Here is a 26,507-nt window from a genome sequence, read left to right on the forward strand (position 1 = left end):
AAGTTTTAGTTCCAAAAATAAATCTTCTGTATTCAATTATTATAATGTGGTTGATGCATCAAATCATTTGAAATGAAAACTAGGGGGTCGGTTAGCATCACAAGTAAAGGCACAAAGACATTTATGAGCTCCAAAGCACGTTCCAATATCTACTGCTTTAATTTGGCTACGACACAAATTTTCACACTGTGTATTGACGCAGGTCCCTGCATCAGATAACGGAAGCGTTCTATAGCATTTCGCTGGTGGCCATACTATTCCTTGAACGCTACTAATCATCATCTCTTCACCTTCATTACAAACCACCAAAAGACAAATATTTGTTAATATACTACGAACTTGCCTATTTTTACCGAATAATTAAATTTATCAAGAGGCAATATCATGGATGAGTTGTAAGACAATTAATTGTTGACACACATCTATTTTATTATTTATTGACATCTTTTTCTCCTAAAAAAGAAGTTCCATTTCGATGGGTCTCAACTATACAATGCACATCATTGGTCCCAGATGTATTTTTGGAAGAGCAATTATTAGGCGAAACGAGTTACATGATTTAAAGTTTTAGTATTCTACATGTCTACTTCACGAAATATAAATGTATTCAAATGAAACATGTATAGTCTCAATAAGATAAACTGACTTTTATGAAACACGATATTCTAGTATATTGCAAGGATGGAGAAGAAGTTGCTTACCACTGAAGATGAGGAAAAGAAGAACTATGGCCGAAATAATATTTGACTTCATTCTTTTCAAAATATTTGTAGTTTTTTCTCTGAGATAAAATCTTATGAATAGACAAGTATTGATGTAGTTTTTTATGATTGATTTGTATGTGTTTATATATACACACAATATAACTATATATTTCCCCTCATCCTTGTTTAGAGTGCATGAATCTCTTTAGGTTCATTTGTTTTATTGTCTTTACATGTTAATTAATTCAATGTACAATATTTATTATAATGAATTACATTCTTTTTTCGTGTATGTAACAAGTTATTGTTTTTTTTTTGCTATATTTATTCATATGCATAATTAACTTTCTAAGAAATTGTGTAAAATATTCCAAATTCAATTTACCTGTTAGTCATTGCTTTTTAGAGTTTTATAATTTTAGTCATTAAATTTGTTTATTTAACATTTGTAATAAAGAAAAACTCTATTAGCAGTCTATCAAAAAAAAAAAAAAAGATTATATGGATTATTTTCCTATAAAGGCTCAATTTTCAAGAAAGTGTATTGTGTTATTGGTCTTTTGAATAATGACGTCAACTTGGTATAAAGAGTTGGGTCGTTACACTAAATACGCTCATTTCAACGCAGTGGCTAGCTGTTTAATGCCATGTGGTCTTGCATCCCATGGTTGTTTTTACTCATTATAACTACTTAAATTTACTAGAGATGATGTAAAGGTGACTTAATGAAGGTGGTTGATTGAAAAAAGGAGGTGCAAATGAGGCGTGAACTAACTTCTATTGAGGAAAGAGTGAAGTAAGGTCTAAGGCTATAGGGCGAATAAGCTATACGACCACCTCAATGCAATATCACTCGCTAAATTAGCTTTTGATTAAGATGTGCTCCTTTCAGAGTCATTGAACGCCAGACTTGGCCTGCTTTCAGGATCCAAATCACTAAGCCTAGTTATATAAGATATATCAAGAAGTATTTACTTATATTTCATATTTCACGTTTAAAGATAGTAACATCTCAGTGCCTGTTGTCTTCCTTGCGCATGTTAGCCACATCCTTGCTACCTATCCTCTCAGGTAGTTGGCGACATACACTGGCCATGTGATGAAAATAGATCGAATAAAACGATAAGAATTATAAGTACAGCCTCTTATCAAGTATGCATCATAAACCTAAAGTACAAATCACACAAAGGAAAGTGAACAGTGTAGAGATGGATGGATTGAAAAAGGTATAAGTATACATTGTATTAAAGAATGTAGTCCTTCGATCATTGTACAATATGACCAACACAAAATGTAAAGAGATACAAAAAATGAAAAGAAAAGAAAAGGCATTACAAGTTTGGGGGATTTAGGGATGAGTTCTTCTTCACTCAGACTACATCTTTTCACACCACCGACTGATCGGAGAAGATTAAGATGTGCTTTACAGATGGTGGTAAAGCTAATCCTTGCCACCAACTTTCTAGGTTTCTCCCACCTTTTCAAATGAGAGGGTAGTTACCCGTTTAGGTGTCTGACCACTCTTTTCTTGATGGTGACTGAGCTCTTTATGTAGGCAAATTTCAATGAGAAATCTATCTTTTTGAACATGTTAGCGTCAAAAGTTGTTCTTTTCGTCAATTCACAACACTCTATCTACTATTGTTGTCTTCTAGCAAACCTCTTCTTGCATAGTTATTTGGTCTTCTCTCATAGTCTTTCCTCGAGTTCCTTTCCAATTCGCCAGCTTATTTTTTGTTAATAATCCTGCGTTTAGACACTTAAAACCAAGGTAAAGCAGGTATAAAAAAGCTTATGTAAAACATATTTCTAAATACTTGTGCATTTACAACATAAGCTACACATTTTGACATATTTATCTCGCGTATTGGTTCCATTATTCTACCTAAAAGGCTATAATAACTTATATTTCTACAAGTTAGCACACCCCCAAATTTAGAAGAATGTTTTTCCTCGAGCATTTCTCCAAATCATGCTTGTCCCCAATCACAGTCCTCCTCAAAGACTTGCCTTCCTTTTGGTGCCTCTAGAGTACTTCTTGTGTGTTGGATTAATTTTATATGTTTGGACTTCTGTGTTGTAAAAATATAAAATTTAAAAGCAGATTACCATCATATTACTGTTTGATTACTGTCTGATTAAAGTTATATTTTTCAAATTTGCAATATAAAAAAAAATTAATAGACTTGCACCAAAAGCATTGCCATTTTTCTTCAATAAGTTAAATTCAACTTTCTATACGATATGGCAATAGCAAAGATTCCATGGAAAATCTCGAGTTTACAATACTAAATTAACTCGTGTACCACACTAGGTAGGAGATGTCAAGCTACTGAGAAATGTAATGTTGACTAACCCATTTGAGGAAAGTATAAATAGGTTAGAAGAAGGACTAATTCAAGTGTTTAGATAAGAGGAAGTTCTATTAGAGGAGTAAAAGGTGAAGGTTCCTTATAGGACTATGATATGAGAACGAGAGAAACGAAAAAAAGTAAGGCTTAGTTGAATGAGTGACCCTTCAAATGAAAAGCATGCTTTTGGAAAATGTATTTATCTCCAAAGTCATGGTGTTTTATTGCCATAATGTTAGATGTGCACATGTTGTAATCTCGTATATAAATATAAAAGAACATAACCAATTTGAAGTATGTATAAGTCGGGAAAGTTGTATTGTTGTGACGTTTGTATGTATACAAAGTCATTAGCCTTATTCTCAATCAAAAGCTAGCTATTATGTGTGCACATAAGAGTAGAGGTTTACACTCATTATCGCTCTATCTATTTTTATATATTAATAAGTAAGAGTTAAATATTTTTATTAGCATGATGTTTTGAAATATTACATAGCTTTTCTCTAATAGAACTTAATAATGTTTTGAAATATTACATAGCGTTAATCTGAAATATTTGATTTAAAATTGATGGTTTTGTGGACTTAGAATTAATTAAATATTTGTCGGTTGATTAAATAATTAATTAGTAGAATTGGATTTTTGGTGCTGTTGAGATTGAATTTAATTAAATACTTCCGTGTTTATTTAATTAAATTAAAATGTAAAAGTTTTTGTTAGATGATAATTATATGTATATCTGGTTATAGTGTTTATATATATATATTATGAAAAAGAGTAAAGATACTAATTTTATTTGTGAAAAATTAATTATTATGGATGATAATTAATTGTTTAGGAAAAGATAAATATTAATTGCGGACAAAAGTTGAAATGATGGGGTAAATAAGAAAGAGAAGGAATTAGATTTAAAATTTTATAATTATATATTGGAATATAATTATTGGGAAAAGAAATGTAACAAAATTAATGAGCAATTATATGTTTAGAATGAAGACATTTAAAGAAATTGCTTGAGCAATTATTGATCATTAAGAAATTGCAATAAATATTAAAAGTATGGAAGAACTTTAAAGTTTTAGTTCCAAAAATAAATCTTTTGTATTCAATTATTATAATGTGGTTGATGCATCAAATCATTTGAAATGAAAACTAGGGGGTCGGTTAGCATCACAAGTGAAGGCACAAAGACATTTATGAGCTCCAAAGCACGTTCCAATATCTACTGCTTTAATTTGGCTACGACACAAATTTTCACACTGTGTATTGACGCAGGTCCCTGCATCAGATAACGGAAGCGTTCTATAGCATTTCGCTGGTGGCCATACTATTCCTTGAACGCTACTAATCATCATCTCTTCACCTTCATTGCAAACCACCAAAGGACAAATATTTGTTAATACATTACGAACTTACGTATTTTACCGAATAACTAAATTTATCAAGAGGCATAATCATGGATGAGTTGTAAGACAATTAATTGTTGACACACATCAATTTTATTATTTATTGACATCTTTTTCTCCTAAAAAAGATGTTCCATTTCGATGGGTCTCAACTATTCAATGCACATCATTGGTCCCAGATGTATTTTTGGAAGAGCAATTATTAGGCGAAACGAGTTTTATGATTTAAAGTTTTAGTATTCTACATGTCTACTTCACGAAATATAAATGTATTCAAATGAAACATGTATAGTCTCGATGAGATAAACTGACTTTTATGAAACACGATATTTCCGTATTGCAAGGATGGAGAAGAAGTTGCTTACCACTGAAGATGAGGAAAAGAAGAACTATGGCCGAAATAATATTGGACTTCATTCTTTTCAAAATATTTGTAGTTTTTTCTCTAAGATAAAATCTTATGAATAGACAAGTATTGATGTAGTTTTTTATGATTGATTTGAATGTGTTTATATATACACACACTATAAGTATATATTTCCCCTCATCCTTGTTTAGAGGGCATGAATCTTTATAGGTTCATTTGTTTTATTGTCTTTACATGTTAATTAATTCAATGTACAATATTTATTATAATGAATTACATTCTTTTTTCGTGTATGTAACAAGTCATTGTTTTTTTTTTGCTATATTTATTCATATGTATAATTAACTTTCTAAGAAATTTTGTAAAATATTCCAAATTTAATTTACCTGTTAGTCATTATTTTAGTACCTAAATTTATTTATAATAAAGAAAAACTCTATTAGCAGTCTATCAAAAGAAAAATGATTATATGGATTATAATCCTATAAAGGCTCGATTATATTAGGTATACAATTTATTTGTCGACCAAATGTATGTTTGTTACTTTCTTTGTTGCCTCTTCTATTTTCATGCATTTAAAGTAGTGTTTTTCAATATACACGTAGAAATAACATATAGTCAATAAGATGAAAGGGGAGGTGTAACACCTCGAATATTTAAGGTAATTTTGTTCCTCAATTATCTTAAGTAATGATTAGATTATTATGGGTGTTAGGTTAATTGGAATTGAATGATAAGAAATTTATTTGGTGTAATTTGTTGGATTATTTGAGTATATATATGGCAATATATAATTAATTCAAGCTTGTGGAAATGAGCCTCAACACGTTGGTTGTGAGGGTCTTCGTAAATGGATCAGCAATATGCTCGACTGTTATCAAAAAGTAAAGTAATTGACATATTCATGTTTGGAAAAACATTCAAATCATACAAAAACATCTAGAGCTAACTGTTTCCAATGAAACCCTAAACTCATCCATGTCTTTTGAGAAGTTCAAAACCTAATGTTTTTTTACACGAACCTTCTCGCTACACGCTTTCATCGTGCGACAAACTTTCTTAATATCCTACAAACTACACGAGTCAACTTGAAGAGAATACTAAACTTTAAACTACAAAACAAATTTACAAGAAGAGAATAATTACAAGTAAATACAAGTATGATATATACTGTAAGTCATGGATGCAGTTGTAGAAAATGTGGAAATCTTTATACGTTACAGATTCATCTTTTGGTTCATGTTCTATTGCGAGAAAGAGATGTGATCTCATTGCATTCTGGTTCGCATAGCCTTTCTGATTGCTTCATTTCACCTGAACTTTCTTGATCATCTGCAAAATGACTCTATTCGTCTTAATTGTTCCTTGCAACAAGTCTCTACAACTTATTATAGCCTTTTAGGTAGAATAATTGGACCAAAATGTATAGGAAGGGTATCAAAATGTGTAACTTATGTTGTAAATGCATAAATACTTAGATATACATTTTACAGAAGGATCCATGCTTGTGTCACCTAATTTTTAGTGGCTTAACTAGGCTAAAGAACAAAAGAGTAAGCTAGCGAATCGCAAGAGAGCTCACGTGGAAACTAGGAGAGAAGACCATATTATAACGTGAGAAGAGGTTTGCTAGAAGATGAAAGTGGTAGATGGAGTTGATGTGACTTCACGACGTGATCAAAATGATAGATTTCTCTTCTTCGGTCAATTCATGACTAAAATTTGAAGGTCAGAGTGAAGAACATCGCATTTCCCATCTCCCATGACTTGTAATGTCATTTCTATTTTTCCATTTTTGTATTTCTTTACTATATATTTGTTCATAGTAGACAATGGTTGAAGGCCTACAATCTTTAATACATTGTATAATTATACATTTTCAGTACATTCATGTCTCTACTGTTCATTTGTGCTTGTGTTATTTGTAGTTTAGGACCTATGCTAAATTCTTTATAAGAAGCTTCACTCATAATACTTATTGCGTTTGTTGAGCTATTTTCATCACTTGGCTAGTGTACATTGCATACTACATGAGAGGGCAAGTAGCAAGGATATAGCTAACGCGCGCAAGGAGGATTTTGGAGGCAAACTCCACTTTGTCGAGATAACTTCCATCATTTGTGTCCCGAAAGATAAACAAGTGTAGGTGTTAGACCCAAGAGCTTGCCACCCTTAAACGCAATGCTCTGTAAATCTTATAAGTGAACACTTCTAGATATACCTTGTTTAGCTAGTCTTAGTCATTTGGATCTCGTAAGGTTAGCAATTGTGGCGTTTGCAAAACTATATACATAAATAATAGGGGAGTTCGCAAAAATAGTCAAAATAAAAGTTATAATAATAGAGCCCATGTCATTTACATTTTTAAAATTGTATAAATATTAAATTTAAAAACAGATTATCATCATATTATCGTTTGATTGCTGTCTAATTAACGTCATATTTGCCAAATTTACAAAAAAAAAAAAAAAAAAAAGTTGTCATGAGATAATTTTTTCTAATTTTTTTTTTTTTTTTGTCATCTAATACAATTTCCTTAAATAATATACAATTCTTATTTCCATTTTCATTTTCCTTTTATTTTCCTTTTGTCCTTTTCTCTATTCTATTTTTTTGAAAAAAAGAAAAGTAATTAATACCACTTGAACCAAAAGCATTGTCATTTTTCTTCAATAACTTAAATTCAACTTCCTATACGATATGACAATAGCAAAGAATCCATTGAAAATTTCTGGTTTATAATACTAAATTAACACGTGTTCCACACTAAGTAGAAGATATCAAGATACAGAGAAATGTAATGTTGACTAACCCACTTGAGGAAAGTATAAATAGGCTAGAATAAGGACTAATTCAAGTGTTTAGATAAGAGCGAGTTCTATTAGAGGAGTAAAAAGTGAAGCTTCCTTATAGGACTATGAGATGAGAACGAGAGAAACGAAAAAAAAAGGAAAGGCTTAGTTGAATAAGTGACCCTTCAAATGAAAAGCATACTTTTGGAAAATATATTTTATCTCCAAAGTCATGATGTTTTATTGCCATATTGTTAGATATGCCCATGTTGTAATCGCGTATATAAATATAAAGAACATAACCAATTTGAAGTGTGTATAAGTCGGTAAAGTTGTATTGTTGTGACGTTTGTATGTATACAAAACCATTAGCCTTATTCTTAATCAAAAGCTAGCTATTATGTGCACATAAGAGTAGTGACTTACACTCATTATCGCTCTATCTATTTTTATATATTAATGAGTAAGAATTAAATATTTTTATTAGTATGATGTTTTTAAATATTACATAGCTTTTCTCTCATAGAACTTAAAAGTTTTTCTGTGTGTTGGATTATTTTTATATTTTTACAATGAAGACATTGAGAGATATTGCTTGAGCAATTATTGATCATTAAGAAATTGCAATAAATATTAAAAGTATGGAAGAACTTTAAAGTTTTTGTTTCGAAAATAAATCTTTTGTATTCAATTATTATAATGTGATTGATGCATCAAATCATTTGAAATGAAAACTAGGGGTCGGTTAGCATCACAAGTGAAGGCACAAAGACATTTATGAGCTCCAAAGCACGTTCCAATATCTACTGCTTTAATTTGGCTACGACACAAATTTTCACACTGTGTATTGACGCAGGTCCCTGCATCAGACAACGGAAGCGTTCTATAGCATTTCGCTGGTGGCCATACTATTCCTTGAACGCTACTAATCATCATCTCTTCACCTTCATTACAAACCACCAAAACACAAATATTTGTTAATACATTACGAACTTACGTATTTTTACTTAATAACTAAATTTATCAAGAGGCATAATCATGGATGAGTTGCAAGACAATTAATTGTTAACACACATCTATTTTATTATCTATTGGCATCTTTTTCTCCTACAAAAGATGTTCCATTTCATTGGGTCTCAAGAATACAATGCACATCATTGGTCCCTGATGTATTTTTTGAAGAGCTATTATTAGGCGAAACAAGTTACATAGATTTAAAGTTTTAGTATTGTACATGTCTACTTCACGAAATATAAATGTATTCAAATGAAACATGTATGGTCCCAATAAGATAAACTGACTTTTATGAAACACGATATTCCAGTATTGCAAGGATGGAGAAGAAGTTGCTTACCACTGAAGATGAGGAAAAGAAGAACTATGACCGAGATAACGTTTGACTTCATTCTTTTCAAAATACTTGTAGTTTTTTCTATGAGATAAAATCTTATGAATACACAAGTATTGATGTAGTTTTTTATGATTGATATGTATGTGTTTATATATACACACAATATAACTATATTTCCCCTCATCCTCGTTTAGAGGGCATGAATCTCTTTAGGTTCATTTTTCTTATTGTCTTTACATGTTAATTAATTCAATGTACAATATTTATTATATTGGATTATATTCTTTTTTCGTGTATGTAACAAGTTATTGTTTTTTTTTTTTTTTTTGCTATATTTATTCATATACGTAAATTAACTTTATAAGAAATTGTGTAAAATATTCCAAATTCAATTTACATGTTAGTTATTGCTTTGTATAGTTTTATTATTTTAGTCCTTAAATTTGTTTATTTGCAGTCTATCAAAAGAAAAATGATTATATGGATTATAATCCTCTAAAGGCTGGATTATATTAGGCATACAATTTATTTGTCGACCAAATATATATGTTTGTTACTTTCATTGTTGCATCTTCTATTTTCATACATCTTTTATAAAAACCAAATGATCGATAGTACTTTTAATGAAGATTAAAGTAGTATTTTTCAATATACACATAAGAAATAACAACATATAGTGAATAAAATGGGGAGAGGTGTATCACCCACATATTTAAGGGAAAATTGTATCATATGAGTTGGTTTTTTTCTAATTTTTTTTGTCCTAATGCAACTTTTCTTATATTTATCTATGTAATGATGCTTATCCAATTTCATAGATTTAAAATAAATAACTCATGAAATTTAGAATCATGCATTAATTATAACATTTATAATATTTTAAAATACACGAACATGCTTAACCTAAGTTGCGATTTATCTAAATGACTTCCACAAAGCATTTAAATAGCAATTGAACCTATAAAATTGGCCCCTAGGATAAAATAAAGCAATAAATTACAATAATTAAGCTTTAAAATATCCTAAAATTGCTTCCAAAACTCCAAAACCAATCTCAAAACCTTCAAAAATGGAAGAACCGACCCAAACCATGCTAAATCGGCGTCAAAACACTGAACCCATGCCAAATCAAAGTCGACACATGAACCAAGTCGAATGCGAGCCGAACATGTTGCACCGAGCCGATCGCAAGTCGTCAGCGTAGCCATCAACGCAAGCCATAATAGGAACCGCACTAAGCCAAGACACATAGCCTCCATGCCGCTCCTTAGTGGTTGCTGATGTTACACTGACGTCACCATGATGTCAGTCGTCTTCCTCCTCCAAACGCACTACTCGAATTTTTTTGTCTCGGTTTCTATGTAGCGTAAAATACCCCATTTGAAGCCTTTCAGTGGTCCATTTTAGGCGAATTTCGTATCGTTTTTCTAAAAAAAAAAACTATAAATCCCATTTTGGACTCTAGTTTATAAGATTTACAATTAAAAATATCCAAAAACACAGGAGCCTTTACATGACCGTATCAACAAAAACTGTAAATTTATGGCCAAATTTTTCATGAAACATTCAATAGTAAAACCCACATTTATAATGCATATCACACCAAAACCAATGCAAATTTTTAAAATTCTCAATTAAATTTGAAATGTCTTTGATACTAATTGAAGGGATGAAAGCCCTTCGCAACAAAAGATTTTACAAAGACCTTAGATCAATTCAATTGAAAACTTAAAAAGAACCGTACATTGACAATAGTTACAGAAAAAAAATTCTAAATGAGACTAAGTATGCTTAAAAATTATAGATTAGAGAAAGAAAAACTCACATAGTTTGCACTTCTGTATCTACTAAAACTTCAAATTAGGGACACCATCCGTCGCGGACCTTTCTATCCTTTAGGATGAATTAGTTTGTAGGAACTAATTGGAATGGAAAAATATTTTTAAGAAAATTTCTGAGAGGATTCGCAGAGAGGCAAAGGCTCAAGTTGAAAAACTTGTTTTCTTCTACGGATTTATAACCAGTTGAAGAGAATCATGAGATTATATTAATTTAAAAAATATTAAATTGATAATTATTTTATTTATTTAATAGTTAATTAAATCATATTTAATGAATATCTTTCCTATCTTATAGATTTAATTTACAGAATTTTTCAAAAATAGCAACTTTTCCAAAATATTTACAATTTATAGCAAATTTTATCACTGATAATTATTGATATGCTATAGTGATAGAAGATTATCATTGAGAAAGACCAAAATTTTGCTTTAATTTGTAAATATTTTAATTTATTTTGTTATTTTTAAAAATATTCATTTAATTAAATTAAATTAAATTAAAATAAATAAACTATTAATTAATTCTTCAATTAATTTAATTGCTAAATTAAATATCTTATATTTAATTTCATTCAAATTTGAATCATATTCTAATATAAATTTTTCTCATAACCTATAGTTTTAACATGTATCATATACGCAACCTATAATTTTAATATGAATCCAAATCACATTACATCAATATTTGAACTCATTTAAATATTTTATCTCTCATAAATTAATTTTGAATCATTTTCAAAATTAAATTATATAATAAATTTTAATTAAATATAAACTTTATATTAATGTATCACCATATATTATACTAATTTTCAAAGTAAATTTGAGCATTTTAAGTAACAACCAATATAAATAAATCTCACTACCCTTGATGAACTAGGAATGAGATCTAATGGACCTACAGATTAGAAGCTACAACAATATGAGATTAATTGACTAAACTCATTAACCACATTAATCAATATCCGTTAACTGTGTGTACATTCCACTAAAGACTCATAGTTGAATTCTTCTCGTTGTAGATATATTTTTGTGTCCACGAATATAGATCAATAACAGTAAGTTAATCCTTCACGAGTGTTTGTAACACCAGTTGGGTCAAATTACTGTTTTATCCCTGAGTTACATCCAATCCTTAAATTTTGGTGCTCCTCTTATGAACAATTTGTTTACGGTTCAACCAATAAAGAGAAAACCCATCTTGTATCATAGAGAGGATAGGGCCCTTTGTTCAAGTCTCGGTGACACCATTTAAGAGAAACACTCACTAATTATCCTAAAGTCGAGAATGAGTTAATTTCATCTTGTGTGATTATGTTTCCAATTCCCCACTCGGTCTTGTCCCAAAATGATAAGCATATTGAGTCGGCAATTTGGCTACTCTCAATCGTACAAATCAAAGGAAAATTTCTTGCGAACGGGAGTTCATAATACACTTAGGATTAAGACTAAGTTACATAGGTCATTCTAATGAAATAGAAACTCAACTAGTTAACAGAGTTACATCTAGGGGTTACTATTTCATAGTCCGGTCTTATGCAAACTCATTGCATAGAATACCCTCACTCGCATGTCATCTACACGAACATATTGGATCATTGTGTTTGTATCAAACATTGATTCTTGTATGTCTCTACATACTGTTCAAGACTCATCAAACAACTTAGGATGTTAATTTATTGGATTTAGGTTATTAAGACAAAGTTAATAATATAATCAGTAACACTTATTGTAGTAATAATAATAATAATAACATTTTATTAATAAATAATGATAAATTAATTATATTTACTATCTATGAGTTTTAGGACATAAAACTCAATTGTTCTACTGTCAGAAATCTCTTTGTGCAGCATTCGCCCTACTGTAGGGTCTTTATCATGTTGGTGGTATGCAATCAGGGCCTAAAAAAAGGTATAACTTTCCATTCGAAACTGACGATAAGGCTATATTCAAACTATTTTAAATTGCTAAAAATGTCCTTAAACTTTGTAGTTTGCATCCAAAATATCAATAAACTTTTAAAAGTTTCAACAATAATGTCCTTAAACTTTTAAAAAATGTTCAAACATACCCTTAAAATTAGTTTTGAATGGAAACTTTTAAAGTTCTGTTGAAAAAATACCCCTAAACTACTGAAAAAGTTTCATAATACAATCAAGCTTAAAAAAAAGTTGAAAAGTACTTTGATTGATCCAAAATTTACACCATTTTCTTCCCAACCAAAATTAAAACATAAATTTTAAGTTAAAATCAATATTAAAGTATTTGACTAGCAACATGTGGTGATAGATCACGAATACTACAAATCACTGTAGTTATTGTTGTAATTAACATACAATTAGTTGTCAAATAAAAATGTATTTGACTATTAACCCACAGAGTTAGCCGGATAAATCTATCAATGCGAGATTTTTTTTGTTTGACTAATTATTATTTTAGTACATTTTAAGGAGAAATCTTTATTTTGGAACATTTTGCTTTTGTGTATTAGATGTTTCAACCAAGGTTTAAAATATCGATATTGATGGATATATCAAAGTCCTAATTTTCCATAAATTTCGATTTTGATTAATATTTCTGGAAAAATTATCTGAAAATTCAAAAAATAAATTTAAATTTTTAAATAAATATTTTATTATTTTCAAATAAATAAACAAGTCTATTATTTACAATATATTATACTATATTAGCGTCATTTTTATGTTTATCTTTTGTAATTCATGAATTTTTTTTAAAGATGTAATGGATATATCAAATTGAATGCATAAAAATGTGAAAATATGGATAGAAATATCGATATGGATTTAAAATTATATTTCTAACTTAAAATTTTTGTTTTTACTTTGGATGTTTAAAAGTTTGGTACAAAAATTGGATCGATGTACTATTTTTTTTAAAAAATATGTAAGTTAGAATTTATGAAATTTTACCATAATTCAACGGTACTTTTAAAACAAAAATGGTTTCCATCCAAAACAAACTTTAAGTATATTTTTAAATTTCTTTTTCTAAAAGTTAAAAAATATTTTAAAAACTTTTTTTAGGGTTGTTATTTTTTACGTGACAAAGTTGTGGTTAGGGACGTTAATAACGTAGCCTTAAATCTTTTAACAAAGATATGTGGTATTATTGAGCCTAAAACAAATAATGAGTGCTTTCCTTCGATAGGCGTTGAATCCCGGCGTGAAGACGCATTGTGGTGAGCTCGTCGGATACTACTGTTACAACTATTGGATTTTCTTTCTCAATCGGTCTTTAATTATGTAATAGTTGGTGTCGGGATTGGCGAACTTGGCATACAAGGTTGCATTTCGTTGTTGGACTGTTATGAGTGGATTTATCCATGAGTCAATAGCCCATGGCTGCACCAAATCATTTAACTCCCTCGTAAGTCGTCTTTCTTATCAAGGTGCTCACCATCAAGTTTTGCAAACATATATTTCTATGCAAAAAACCCACACCCAATTAGATGCTTACACTTTTCCCAGCCTCTTCAAAGCTTGTACCAATTTGAACTTATTTTCACATGGCCTCTCACTTCATCAATCTGTCGTCGTTAATGGGCTCTCTCATGATTCCTATATTGGGTCTTCGCTTATCAGTTTTTATGCGAAATTCGGGTGCATTCATCTTGGTCGCAAGGTGTTTGATACAATGCTCAAAAGAAATGTTGTTCCTTGGACTACCATAATTGGGTCTTATTCACGGGAAGGGGACATCGATATTGCTTTCTCAATGTTCAAACAAATGCGGGAGAGTGGTATTCAGCCCACTTCTGTTACCTTGTTGAGTCTGCTTCCTGGTATTTCAAAGCTTCCCCTTCTTCTTTGTTTGCATTGTTTGATTATTTTACATGGTTTTGAGTCAGACTTAGCTTTATCGAACTCCATGGTGAATATGTATGGTAAATGTGGCAGAATTGCTGATGCAAGAAGGTTGTTTCAGTCAATTGATTGCAGAGACATAGTTTCTTGGAATTCACTATTGTCTGCCTATTCGAAAATTGGAGCCACAGAAGAAATATTGCAGCTTCTACAAGCAATGAAGATTGAAGATATCAAACCTGACAAGCAGACTTTTTGCTCTGCTTTGTCTGCTTCTGCTATAAAGGGTGATCTTCGACTTGGTAAGTTAGTGCATGGTCTGATGCTCAAAGATGGGTTAAATATAGATCAACATGTAGAGTCGGCACTCGTAGTTTTATACTTGAGATGTAGATGTTTGGATCCCGCCTATAAAGTTTTCAAATCAACTACTGAAAAGGACGTGGTCATGTGGACAGCAATGATATCAGGACTTGTTCAGAACGATTGTGCTGACAAGGCATTGGGGGTCTTTTATCAAATGATCGAATCAAATGTCAAGCCGAGTACTGCTACCTTAGCTAGTGGTCTTGCAGCCTGTGCTCAACTTGGTTGTTGTGATATTGGTGCCTCAATTCATGGTTACGTATTAAGGCAAGGAATAATGCTAGACATCCCTGCTCAAAATTCTCTTGTCACCATGTATGCAAAGTGTAATAAGCTGCAGCAAAGTTGTTCAATTTTTAATAAGATGGTTGAAAAGGACTTAGTTTCTTGGAATGCAATTGTGGCTGGACATGCTAAAAATGGTTATTTAAGCAAAGGTATCTTTTTCTTCAATGAAATGAGAAAGAGCTTTCTAAGGCCCGACTCGATAACAGTGACCTCACTTCTTCAGGCTTGTGGTTCTGCTGGCGCACTTTGCCAGGGAAAGTGGATTCACAACTTTGTTCTTAGAAGTTCTCTTATTCCATGCATTATGACTGAAACAGCTCTAGTTGACATGTACTTCAAGTGCGGAAATTTAGAGAATGCTCAGAAGTGTTTTGATTGTATGTTACAACGAGATCTTGTAGCATGGAGCACCCTTATTGTTGGATATGGTTTTAATGGAAAAGGTGAAATCGCTTTGAGAAAATATTCAGAGTTTCTTGGCACAGGGATGGAACCAAATCATGTTATTTTCATTTCAGTTCTTTCTGCTTGTAGTCATGGTGGGCTTATTAGCAAAGGTTTGAGCATATATGAGTCAATGACTAAAGATTTTAGAATGTCACCAAATCTTGAGCATCGAGCTTGCGTCGTCGACCTTCTAAGTCGAGCTGGAAAGGTTGATGAGGCATATAGCTTCTATAAAATGATGTTTAAAGAACCCTCAATAGTTGTTTTAGGCATGCTCCTTGATGCTTGTCGGGTGAATGGTAGGGTCGAACTTGGAAAGGTTATTGCTAGAGATATGTTTGAATTAAAGCCTGTGGATCCTGGAAACTTTGTGCAACTTGCCAATAGTTATGCATCCATGAGTAGATGGGATGGAGTGGAGAAGGCATGGACTCAAATGAGATCTCTTGGTCTGAAAAAGTATCCAGGATGGAGTTCTATTGAAGTTCATGGAACCACTTTTACATTTTTTGCATCTCACAATTCACATCCTAAGATTGAAAAAATAATCTTGACAGTGAAAGCTTTGAGCAAGAATATCAGAAATTTGTATGTTAAAAATGAGATTTGTGAGGATTTTGTTGAATATTCATGAGATGCAGTTTCTCCTCCCTTTCGTTAAAATAAAATACATAGAATTGCATGAGCTACCAGAAGAATGTGTTTGGAAATGGTATTGGTTGTGTACTACTTACCATGGTTTTCTAGTGCATTTTATGTTTATCCAACAGGGAATAAAAAGTGAATTTATTTCTTTACCATCTCTATGTCTCAAGAAAGAAGTAAGAAATGAGAAGGCTTGAATTCTTAGCTCAGATGCATTTTTAAATTCGGTTCACATTTCACTCACTAGTCTAATCCAATTTCATTATTTGACCGCCACGTCACTATCTTGAGTACTTTCGAGTTAAGTTTGTTTGGGTTATAACTTTTTCATTTGAACTCGGATTTTAACAACTCACCAAAAAAAAACTAGAATTGTTAATAGATATAATCAGATTTATTATCATCAAAACATTTAATTAATTAATTTGAGGTTAAAGGTAAAAGAAAAGTAAACACCCATGCATGGGTCAATCTTATTTTGTTATTACATAATAAAAAAATAATTAAAAATCCAGCTTTACTTTGTTAATTTATAAAGACCCATTTTTGTCATTACTTATTATTAATAAATATTGAAAATCCAGTATTGTTGCTTCATGCATATAATTATGCTACTTCTCTAATCATAATTGTGATGATTTTCATCCTAAATGATAAATGAAGCTAAGGTTTTTGAATTTTTGGATGTATACCAAAATTTTTATTTTTTTTATAAAAACGACTTTCATTAGGAGAAATTGGTATCCTATGCTTTCCTATATATCCATTTAGCTTTAGTTTTATTGTATTATTTCTCCCTTCTTCTATGGATTTGAAGTTGTGGTGGCAACAGACAAATGATATTAATTTTGAAAAATGATCCATACTTCAATTTTGATATTACATATCTATTTGGATTCAATTTTTATATTACATATCTATTTGGATTCAATTTTTATATTACATATCTATTTGGATTCCCAACGGGAATGAAGAATAAGTTGTTAACAAAAGTACATAAATAAGCTTTTAATTTTGTGTCTTTGTAAATAGTTGTTCAGTATATCGAATATGCAAGATGCTATCGTCGATTAAGGGGGATGTGATGGAGATAGCAAGCGATTGATGTAGAATGACCATTCACAAACCAACGTCGTTCACAAGCATTGATTCCAGATAGAAAGACCTACCACGTTTAGTTGATCTAGTAAATTCAAGGGGATTAGGATGTTTGGATACTTCATGGTAGGAAAGCTGAGAGTAAGTCCATAGATGTATTCAGTCTCAGAGAATTTACGAAATCAATATTATCGACGTATGGAAATCCAATCCAAGCCATTTAGACGAAGTTGGGTAACATCATCACCATTAAGAAGAAATTATCGAGAGAGACTTGAGGACAATTTTCTGCGTTTCTTTACTTTTGAATTTTGTCTATTTGTACCTTTACTTTTTGGTTTGCATTTTAGTAAACTGGTTGTTTTAGTAGTTTTTTTCGATTACGAAAGATAAGGATAAGTGGAGATCCTATCACATCCAAATTTCATTATAATCTTATCTTTTCAAAAAGAAAGATTCCAAACAGATAAGATGTCAGGCAGGGGTCCTATCTTGTCAGCCACTCTTCGTATCTTTTCACTTTGTAAATTATTGTCGACACATGTAGAAACCTATATGGATGTATGATATCTCAATGCAGGATTCATTTATCTATATAAGGACACGTCCCTCAACTCGTAATGCATTTTCTCTTCTATTAAACAAAGCAATAAAATCTCAACAAATAAATATATTTTCTCCCACCACTCGTAAATATGAAAAGAAGATTTCGAATGTCAATTTTTTTCTCCAATCCACCACGTCAGCGTTTTTGTCCAAAATTAGCGCTAAAAGTCAATTTTTTCTAACAAGTTAAACATAAAAGACACTATTTCCACTTGACCCAATCAAATAAAAATTAGAATTAGTTGCAAATTTATTAATTAGATTCAAAATAATTAAATATATAACAATATTTTTAAAAAATTGAAAATGTAACAAAATTTATCAAATTCTATCAATGATAGATGTCTATCACCGATAAACCATGTTGTAAACATTGATTTTTTACTGATAGACCACACGAGTCTATTATCAATACAAATTTATCAGTAATAGTTTTGTTATATTTATAAAAAAATTTAAATGTTGCTATATCCTTAATTGTTATTCATACAATAAGAATTACAATTACCCTAAAAATTAAGAAATGTGAAAATTTACATTTAATTTACATTTACATTCATGCTTGACTTTTCTTTCATTAACTAAAATTAAATCTTCATAGACTTTTATTACTACCTAACCAATAGAAAATTAATTGATGTACATTAACTAAAATTTTAGATCAAAATAATGTTCTAACCTTTCTAAAATTTCTTTTGTTGCACAGAAATTGATGATAGGTTTTAAAAAAATATATTTTAAATCGTACATTTAGTTAATCATATGTAAGAATGGGTTATAATTGAAAATGAAAAACATACGTAAATTGATATCTCAATTGACATAACAGTTCTAAGAACTTTCTTAGAATTGTAATCGGAGAAATGACATTATCATAGCTGAAGGGGTTAATTGTTGAAGAAATGATGGCCAAATGTCTTGTAGAAATCAGGTGATAGAATTGTGAAAAGTCAAACCCAGCACTTGCCAATCTTCTAAATTGTAATAAATGACATTACTTTTCATGACACGAGAGATTGATCCTCTCATCCCACAATTGTTGTACTAAGAAAATATAAATATATAGACATATATATACTTAGAAAATTCAACGGCATTTCAAATAAACAAAGCATTTCAGCATTGTTACCATCTATTCTAACAATTGATTTTATTTTAGATGTCAATATTGGTCAAACAAGTCTTTGATATCCTGTTTTCAGTTTATAGAATATGATATTCAAAAAAATAAAATGGGTGCAAACTTAATATAAAAACTTGCGACAATAATCGAGGGTACAAGAGCAACAATGAAACTTGATAGCATCTTTCAAGCCTCGGCAGGGTGAATCATGGTAATACAGAAAATTTAAGAATAAAAAAAATGCACTAATAATCGAAGAACCTTTTGGTTTACTTCCTTTAACTCTCTTCATCCACAAGAATATTAGATTCATTCCCAACGCCAAGATCCATCAGGGATGTCATATCATCCTCAAGCAATATCGGCATGGGAGAATCCTGAGAATGAGGCATGCTCAGTTGCAGATTAATGACAATAGGACGTCATTAGAAGGCGATGGATATAAATTTATGGTTTCTGTAAGAAATTATGTGTTCAAACCTCTTCTTGAAGATACAACTTTAGCTTGATAGATTTTAGTTTGAAAAAGCTTTCACAAAGCATCTTTAACTTGCCAACCTAAAGATCACACGTCATTATTTAGAGGTGAAACTAGCAACATGAAGCAACAAAATACTACGTTAAAAGCAAGGACAGTAACTGATGTAGTGGGTGGCAGTTTCTTTGTCACTGGTGGCTTCTCACCAATTGATGCTCCCACACACTTTAAAGTGATTGCTGGAGAAATTTATCACACAAATAATTCAATGAGAATAAGTAATGGTTTTAAAATGTCCCATATGTCAAATTTCAGGATTTACACATACAAATGAGACCAGAAGACAGCTTCTGAGGTCCGGCTGGTCCGACTGATGCACTATTATCTTCAATCCCATAAAAACTCTTAAGCTCTTCAAATCTGATGCATAAATATATCAGCATCAACAACATTAACAAAGAAATAACGGGGGATGCAACATGAGGTAAGTTTGTGCACTATCGTGTTTTTGTTTTTGTTATTCAAAATGAGAAAAGATGCCTCACATCTCGTAAGCATCGATAAGACATCATTACCACCCATGACTTAGTTTTATTCAAATGAAGTTACCTAGGATGTAGCCTCAACGTTTCCTCGTGATTGCCATCCAGATTTGACATAACCATGCGTACGTAGCTGCAAGAACGATGACGGTTAATTTCTATCTAAAGCATTCTTGAAGAAAATAACCAAGGGTTTTTGCAACTCGCAATAAAACTACTAGTTTCCCTTTCACCACTGCCAAACACACTGGCTCACATGACCATCGCACCACAATTGTCTTGAAAATGGAAAAACGTTACAAACCAATTCTAATAGCACTAAACATGTAATATTTACACGCAATAGAAAGATTAAGGTTGCTAAAGAAACACCAAACAAAAACTAGACGACTGGTTGAGAGAAGACAGCCAATTGTGAACGATTGTGAATGGAATGCCAGTTGTCTTCCAATTATTTCCTTCGTCAGCCAAGCAATTTTCTTCTTTTTTTGTCGGGTGTTTATTTTCAGTCACCTTTGCCTGGTCGGCAATTTCGCCTAAGTACCCAAATGTAGTTTTGTGTAGGTTTCCCATTTTTCCCTCTAAATTTGGTTGCGCCCTAGCCATTTTGAGAATAGCTTCATTTTCATTTTCTTTAGTTTTTTTCTTCTTCTAAAGTGAGCTCTTCTTCGCACATTTTACCTTTTTCACTCAGCTCATCTTCTTCATTTTTGTCCCTGGCGCACTGTCAATTTGAGATTGCTTTCTAGCCTCTATATTTCTTTGTGGATAATCGTTGAAAAGTTTTTTCATGTGGTTTTCCTCTGTTTTTGCAGCATTTATTCTATTCTCAGTAAAGCCAGCCACAGTTTGATTCTTTCGCATATTTTTCTGATTTTGTTGAAAAAGAATTTGTTCATAATCTGGTGGTAAGAATCTAATTTTCATTATCTTCAAAATTTGTTGCCAATTTCTTATTGGCCTTTTGCCCATCAACCTTCTATTCAACTGAATTTGATTCCACCAAACCAACGCCCTTGATTTCAAACTTGAAGACAATTAATTTTACCTTTTGTTGACAGGTGTATTCATATAATCAAAAAAGTTCTCAACATTCTTTATCCAATCGAGGAAAGTTTCTAAGTCTGAATTGCCACTTAATGAAGGTATGTGGACTTTATCTTCTTGTCTTTCTTCTTGGACTTGCTCATAATATTTACGAAAATATCGCCTTCCTGCTCGAATTGGTCTATCGCTTTCTCTTTCAAATGAAAAACTTCTTTCTGTCACTATTTGGGCAGGTATTTTTCGTTCATCTCTTATGTTTTCCTCTCCTCGTTGAGGAAGGTTCATCATGTCTTGATATTTTTGTCACCGTTGTATTTAATTTGTCCATCCTTGTTATGCTGCTCCAAACTGCATTAGAATCTTCACCGGAATCGCTAGAATCACTATAGTCAAATTTAAGTGTGGATAATAATGGGTTCTTTGAGAAAATCGAGCATGGGTGTAATTATTATGTTGAAATCCTTCTAAATCACTTGAGTCAGAATTCCAATGCTGCTTTCGGGAGGAAATTTGACTTTCTTGCCTATACGAAATGCTACATTTTTTCTTCGTTGTCTTCCTTGATCGATAATAGTCCATTCTTCCAAAATTTTGATATATCTTTGTTTTTTTCTTATAGAATTTTAAGGGTTCCCCCTATTAGATGTGTGTTGTTCAGCAACGAGCACAACTCACAAAGCTCCCTCTTGTGATCGGTGTCATAAAGTGTTTCCCGATCTTCCACTGGTAGCAATCAACGTTGGCCCAAACAGCTGCTTTCATACCAATTTGATGTAACTCAAATAAGAGAATTATATTAATATTTAAAAGTTGTGAATACAAGAATACAAGTACTCTATTTATGGCAAACTAATCCTAATCCTAATCCTAATTAATAAAAGAAACTAATCCTAATCCTAATTAATAAAAGAAACTAATCCTAATCCTAATTAATAAAAGAAACTAATCCTAATCCTAATAGATCAAGAATTTTACCGTAATATCCCTATTCCTATTACATCATTCCCCTTTTTCTGTTTTTTCTTCTTTTGTTTTCAATTTTTTTCCTTTTATCATCCATTTCTGTTTTTATTTATTTTCTCTCTTCTGTTTTTTTTCATTTTGTAAAATCTATTTTTGTTTTTATTTTTTTCATTCTCTTCTATTATTTTTCAATTTTAAGTCTTTCCCTTTCTATACCGTTATTTAATTTTAAAACTAGTATTACCTATTAGTCTGACCAAAATTAATTGTATGGTTGTTATTTTGATGTTTATAAAAGTATTATTTCACAATAGATGCATCATATATATTTATTTTTGTAACAAGAAATCTACATGTCCCTAATGTGTAGTGTCCTATTTTTTTTTAAATTGTCGTGTCCTACTTTGTTTAAAATCGTCGTGTCGGTATCGTGTCGTATCCATGTCGTGTGTTAGTGTTTGTGCTTTTCTTAGCATACAAGCTTTCCTTGGCTTGGCACTTTTCTCCCGAAAGTTTATTAAAAACTTCAGCTCAATTGCAGCACCCATGACTGATTGTAGAAAGGAATTGTTTGTAGAAAGGAAGATTATTTTCGGGCAGAAACAACAAAAAAGTTTTTAGAGTATTAAGGAGAAGCTCAGTAGTAGTTTTGTTTTGAAGCTACCGGATTTTCAGCTCCATTTGAGGTTGCAGTTTGTGGACTTGGCATTGGTGGAGTTCTGGCTCAACAAGGATATACTATTGAATTTTTCAGTAATAAGCTAAGTAGTTCACAGCAAGCATGGAGCACTTATGAGCAAGAGTAGTATGCTCTAGCCAGAGCCTTAAAACAGTGGGAACATTGCTACTTTCAAAAGAATTCTTGCTGTTTACCGACCATTTCTCTTTGAAATATCTTCAATCAAAAAAGAATATTAGTCGGATGCATGCTAGATGGATCTCATCCATTCAACACTTCGATTTTTGTTATCAAACATCAAGCTGGCAAAAAAAAGGTGGCAGATGCTTAAAGCACAAAAAAAACACCTTACAGTCTTATCCACCAAAGTAGTGGCTTTCAATCACCTCCCAAAATTATATGAAGTTGACATACACTTCGAGAAGATTTTGCACAAGTGAACCAATCATGTCAACTCCAGAGATTTCAATATTGTAGATGGTTTTCTTTTCAAAAATAAACTCTTATGCATAACACATACATCTCTTCAAGAAGCATTGACAAAAGAAGCTTGCTTAAGAGGTTTTGCGGGCCGTTTTGACCAAGATAAGACATATGGATTGGTTGCTACGACAGTCTATTGGCCACTAATCCGAAAAGACACTTGCAACTTTGCTAAGAGATATGCTATTTGCCAAAGAGCTAGAGGAACTTGAACAAATGCTGCCTTATACACACCTTTGCCTATTCCTACAACCATTTGGGGCAGCTGATTTTGTGCTTGGCCTACCTAAAACACAGAAGGGGTATGATGTAGTGATGGTAATAGTAGACTGTTTCAGCAAAATAGCTCATTATTTAGCGTGAAAGAAAACTAATGATGTTGTCTATATAGCAAATCTCTTATTTAGAGAGGTGGTTCGTCTTCACCAAGTGCCAAAATCAATTGTATTTAACTGGGAGGTGAAGTTCCTCGGCCATTTTTGGTGCATCCTATGGAAGAAGTTTGATACAACTTTGAAGTTTAGCACTACCTCACATCCCCAAACCAATGGCAAAACGGAAGTTACAAAATAGAACATTAGGGAATCTCATTTGTTGCTTAAGTGGACTGAGACCTGAACAGTGGGATTTGTAGCTTGCATAAGCAGAGTTTGCTTTCATTAACATGAAGAACCGAGGTACTGGTTTGGGGTAACCTTCCCCTTCTAAAAAGGAAGGGCTCTTCCATTTCCCCATTTCCTTTCATTTTATCAAATAACTAGTTTTTGTAGGTTCCAAGCTCCAAAAGAAAGTACGATAGCTACCCGAATAAAAAAATACACATCAAACTATATTCCAATATTAAAGAAGAGATTACTAGTTTTTCAAAAGGCTCTCTCTCACCCACGATAAAGTGACTCACCAAAAATTTGTCCTCCTTTCCCACACCCTAACTCTCTATTTATAATATAGACTCCCTAGCTAATTACCACCAAACCCCTTGCTAATATCCGGCTAATGTTACCAAATATATGCCTCTTAGTACTCTCACGGAAGATTACATTCAAATGGTCATCGAGGATACAAGAAGTCATGAAGTAGCACAGCTTTCTTTGCTAAGAAACAATTCCATCTGCCATACGACTGACCTTGTTTTTTCTCAAACTCAACATTGCCTTGGTACTGGTGACACTACCTTTTTTTGGAAAGATGGCTGACATGATTGTGGCATGCTCTCTCTTGTCCTCCTGATATTTTTGTTGTTGAAGCTTGGCTCACTGATTCTGAGACTTTGGACTTGTATTTTCAATGTAATTTTACTGAACGTGAAGACATGAAATGCAAATATGGGTATCTTTGTCTATTATTTTGTCTTCTATCAGATTTCGTATGGTGCATGATTCTTGGAGATGGACTATTGACTCCTCATCTACGTTTACAGGGAAATCTATGATTAATGACTTGACAAGTGCTCTCGAGCCCTCTAAAAGGGATTTTTATTCTATCATTTGAATGAATCACTTCCCGAAGAAAATTAAAATTTTTCTTTGAGAGCTTAGTTATAAAGCTATAAACATGGCTGATAACCTCTAGCGTCGTAGGCCTTATATGTCACTTTCTCCTTGGTGTATTATGTGTTGTGCTAATGCAAAATCCCCTGTTCATCTTTTTATTCATTGTCCTTTTGCTCGACAATTTTGGGATCTCATTTTGGAGGCTTTTGGTAGGTCTACTGCTTTGTCCAATGATATTTCAGATATCCTTAACTCTCTTATGGTGGGCCACTTGGTTGCAAGAAGGTTATTTGCCTGGCTGTTCTTCGGGCTTTCTTTTGAACTTTATGGAGCGAACGTAATAGGCATCTATTTCAATACATGAAACCGGTTAAAAACTCCACCATAACCCAATGCAAATCGAATGCACTAGTAAATCACATGGATCTAGGAACGACTTACTGTATTTGATTTGTGGACAAGCTAGAGTTTGAGAAACGAAGATCTTTGGTAACTTTCATTGTAAACATTCTCAAATAGGCTTTTCTCTTGGTATACCTTATCTAGTAAAGCACAAAACTAAAGTAGTCGTCTTCTCTTTCCTTCTTCAATCACTAAAAGTTCCTAAATGGAAATTCCTACTATATGTATCCTCTCTATATAAATATATAATATTTAATATATATTTATTATGGATATAATAGATATTATATAAATAGGATTCTAGTGGATGAATCTTCAAACGAGACATGTACCGATCGACTAATCCGGTATATTTTCCACATTGATAGGAGTACGTTTATGTTTCTGCTTTACGAATATGATATTTTCTGGGTATTTCTAATAATATCAAGTGTTATTCCTATTTTGGCATTTCTAATTTCTGGAGTTTTAGCCCCTCTTAGCAAAGAGCCAGAGAAACTTTCGAGTTATGAATCGGGAATAGAACCAATGGGCGATGCTTGGGTACAATTTAGAATCCGTTATTATATGTTTGCTCTAGTTTTTGTTGTTTTTGATGTTGAAACAGTTTTTCTTTATCCGTGGGCAATGAGTTTTGATGTATTAGGGGTATCCGTCTTTATAGAAGCTTTAATTTTCGTGCTTATCCTAATAGGCATCTATTTCAAGAATCTTTTTCATCTTTTAATTCTCTTTTTGACATTGTTTTGTCCACGGCTTTTTTTGTAATCACCTTAAGCTGCTTGGGGTTTCCTCTCATTTCATTTTTATCAATGAAATGCTTGTTTCTTATCAAAAAGAAAATTACAAAGAAGGAGAAGAAATTACTAATGCAAACAAAATAAAGAAATAGACAAGAACTCAAAATATTGTTTTCCATACCGTATTTCAGAGTCCCTTCTTTCACGAGGAGTTACCTAATATATGAGATAAAAGTTTTTCGGTTAACGATAATGTAATGATGCAAAAAGAAAAGGGCTTCAAATGCTTCCAAACAACCTCACTCCCATTTATAACTTGAATTTTGGACAATCGTGCAACTAAAACATATCTGGGAATCCCACCCCTCATGGGATCAGCTATCGGATTCTCTGAAAGCCTGATGTCCTTGAAGGAAAAAGAAATAAATAAAATATAAGAATTGATAGAAGTGAGTGAAAAAGAGCACG

At 31.8% G+C, this 26,507-nt stretch overlaps 2 protein-coding genes and 1 long non-coding RNA gene across 12 annotated transcripts in view; 2 read left to right on the top strand and 1 right to left on the bottom strand.

Annotated features, from left to right (window-relative positions):
• The first annotated feature begins 13,932 nt into the window (after window positions 1-13,932).
• LOC101223027 (pentatricopeptide repeat-containing protein At4g04370) lies at window positions 13,933-16,594 on the top strand. Its single transcript, XM_004139104.3, has one exon. The coding sequence runs from the start codon at window positions 14,143-14,145 to the stop codon at window positions 16,372-16,374; it is 2,232 nt and encodes a 743-aa protein (XP_004139152.1). The 5' UTR covers window positions 13,933-14,142; the 3' UTR covers window positions 16,375-16,594.
• Window positions 16,595-19,211: 2,617 nt separating this feature from the next.
• Window positions 19,212-26,507, bottom strand: part of LOC101202994 (tubulin-folding cofactor E) — a 31,666-nt gene continuing 24,370 nt past the window's right edge. For 9 of the 10 annotated variants that reach the window (XM_011661891.2, XM_031880203.1, XM_031880200.1 and 6 more), the window contains 7 exons: window positions 26,338-26,445; window positions 26,221-26,255; window positions 20,300-20,365; window positions 20,019-20,110; window positions 19,853-19,929; window positions 19,693-19,770; window positions 19,212-19,589 (listed from right to left, as the gene is read on the bottom strand). In XM_011661891.2, the coding sequence (XP_011660193.1) occupies window positions 19,491-19,589; window positions 19,693-19,770; window positions 19,853-19,929; window positions 20,019-20,110; window positions 20,300-20,365; window positions 26,221-26,255; window positions 26,338-26,445 (555 nt within the window). In that variant the 3' untranslated portion in view covers window positions 19,212-19,490. Of the gene's footprint in view, window positions 19,590-19,692; window positions 19,771-19,852; window positions 19,930-20,014; window positions 20,111-20,299; window positions 20,366-26,220; window positions 26,256-26,337; window positions 26,446-26,507 lie in introns of all 10 variants that reach the window. The other variant, XR_004214068.1, reaches the window with a different exon arrangement.
• Window positions 20,351-22,128, top strand: LOC116401732. The gene is made up of 2 exons (XR_004214069.1): window positions 20,351-21,140; window positions 21,294-22,128. It is a non-coding gene; the product is annotated as an uncharacterized LOC116401732 (long non-coding RNA).

Source organism: Cucumis sativus, chromosome 1 (genome assembly GCF_000004075.3).
Source record: "Cucumis sativus cultivar 9930 chromosome 1, Cucumber_9930_V3, whole genome shotgun sequence".
Classification (NCBI taxonomy): domain Eukaryota; kingdom Viridiplantae; phylum Streptophyta; class Magnoliopsida; order Cucurbitales; family Cucurbitaceae; genus Cucumis; species Cucumis sativus.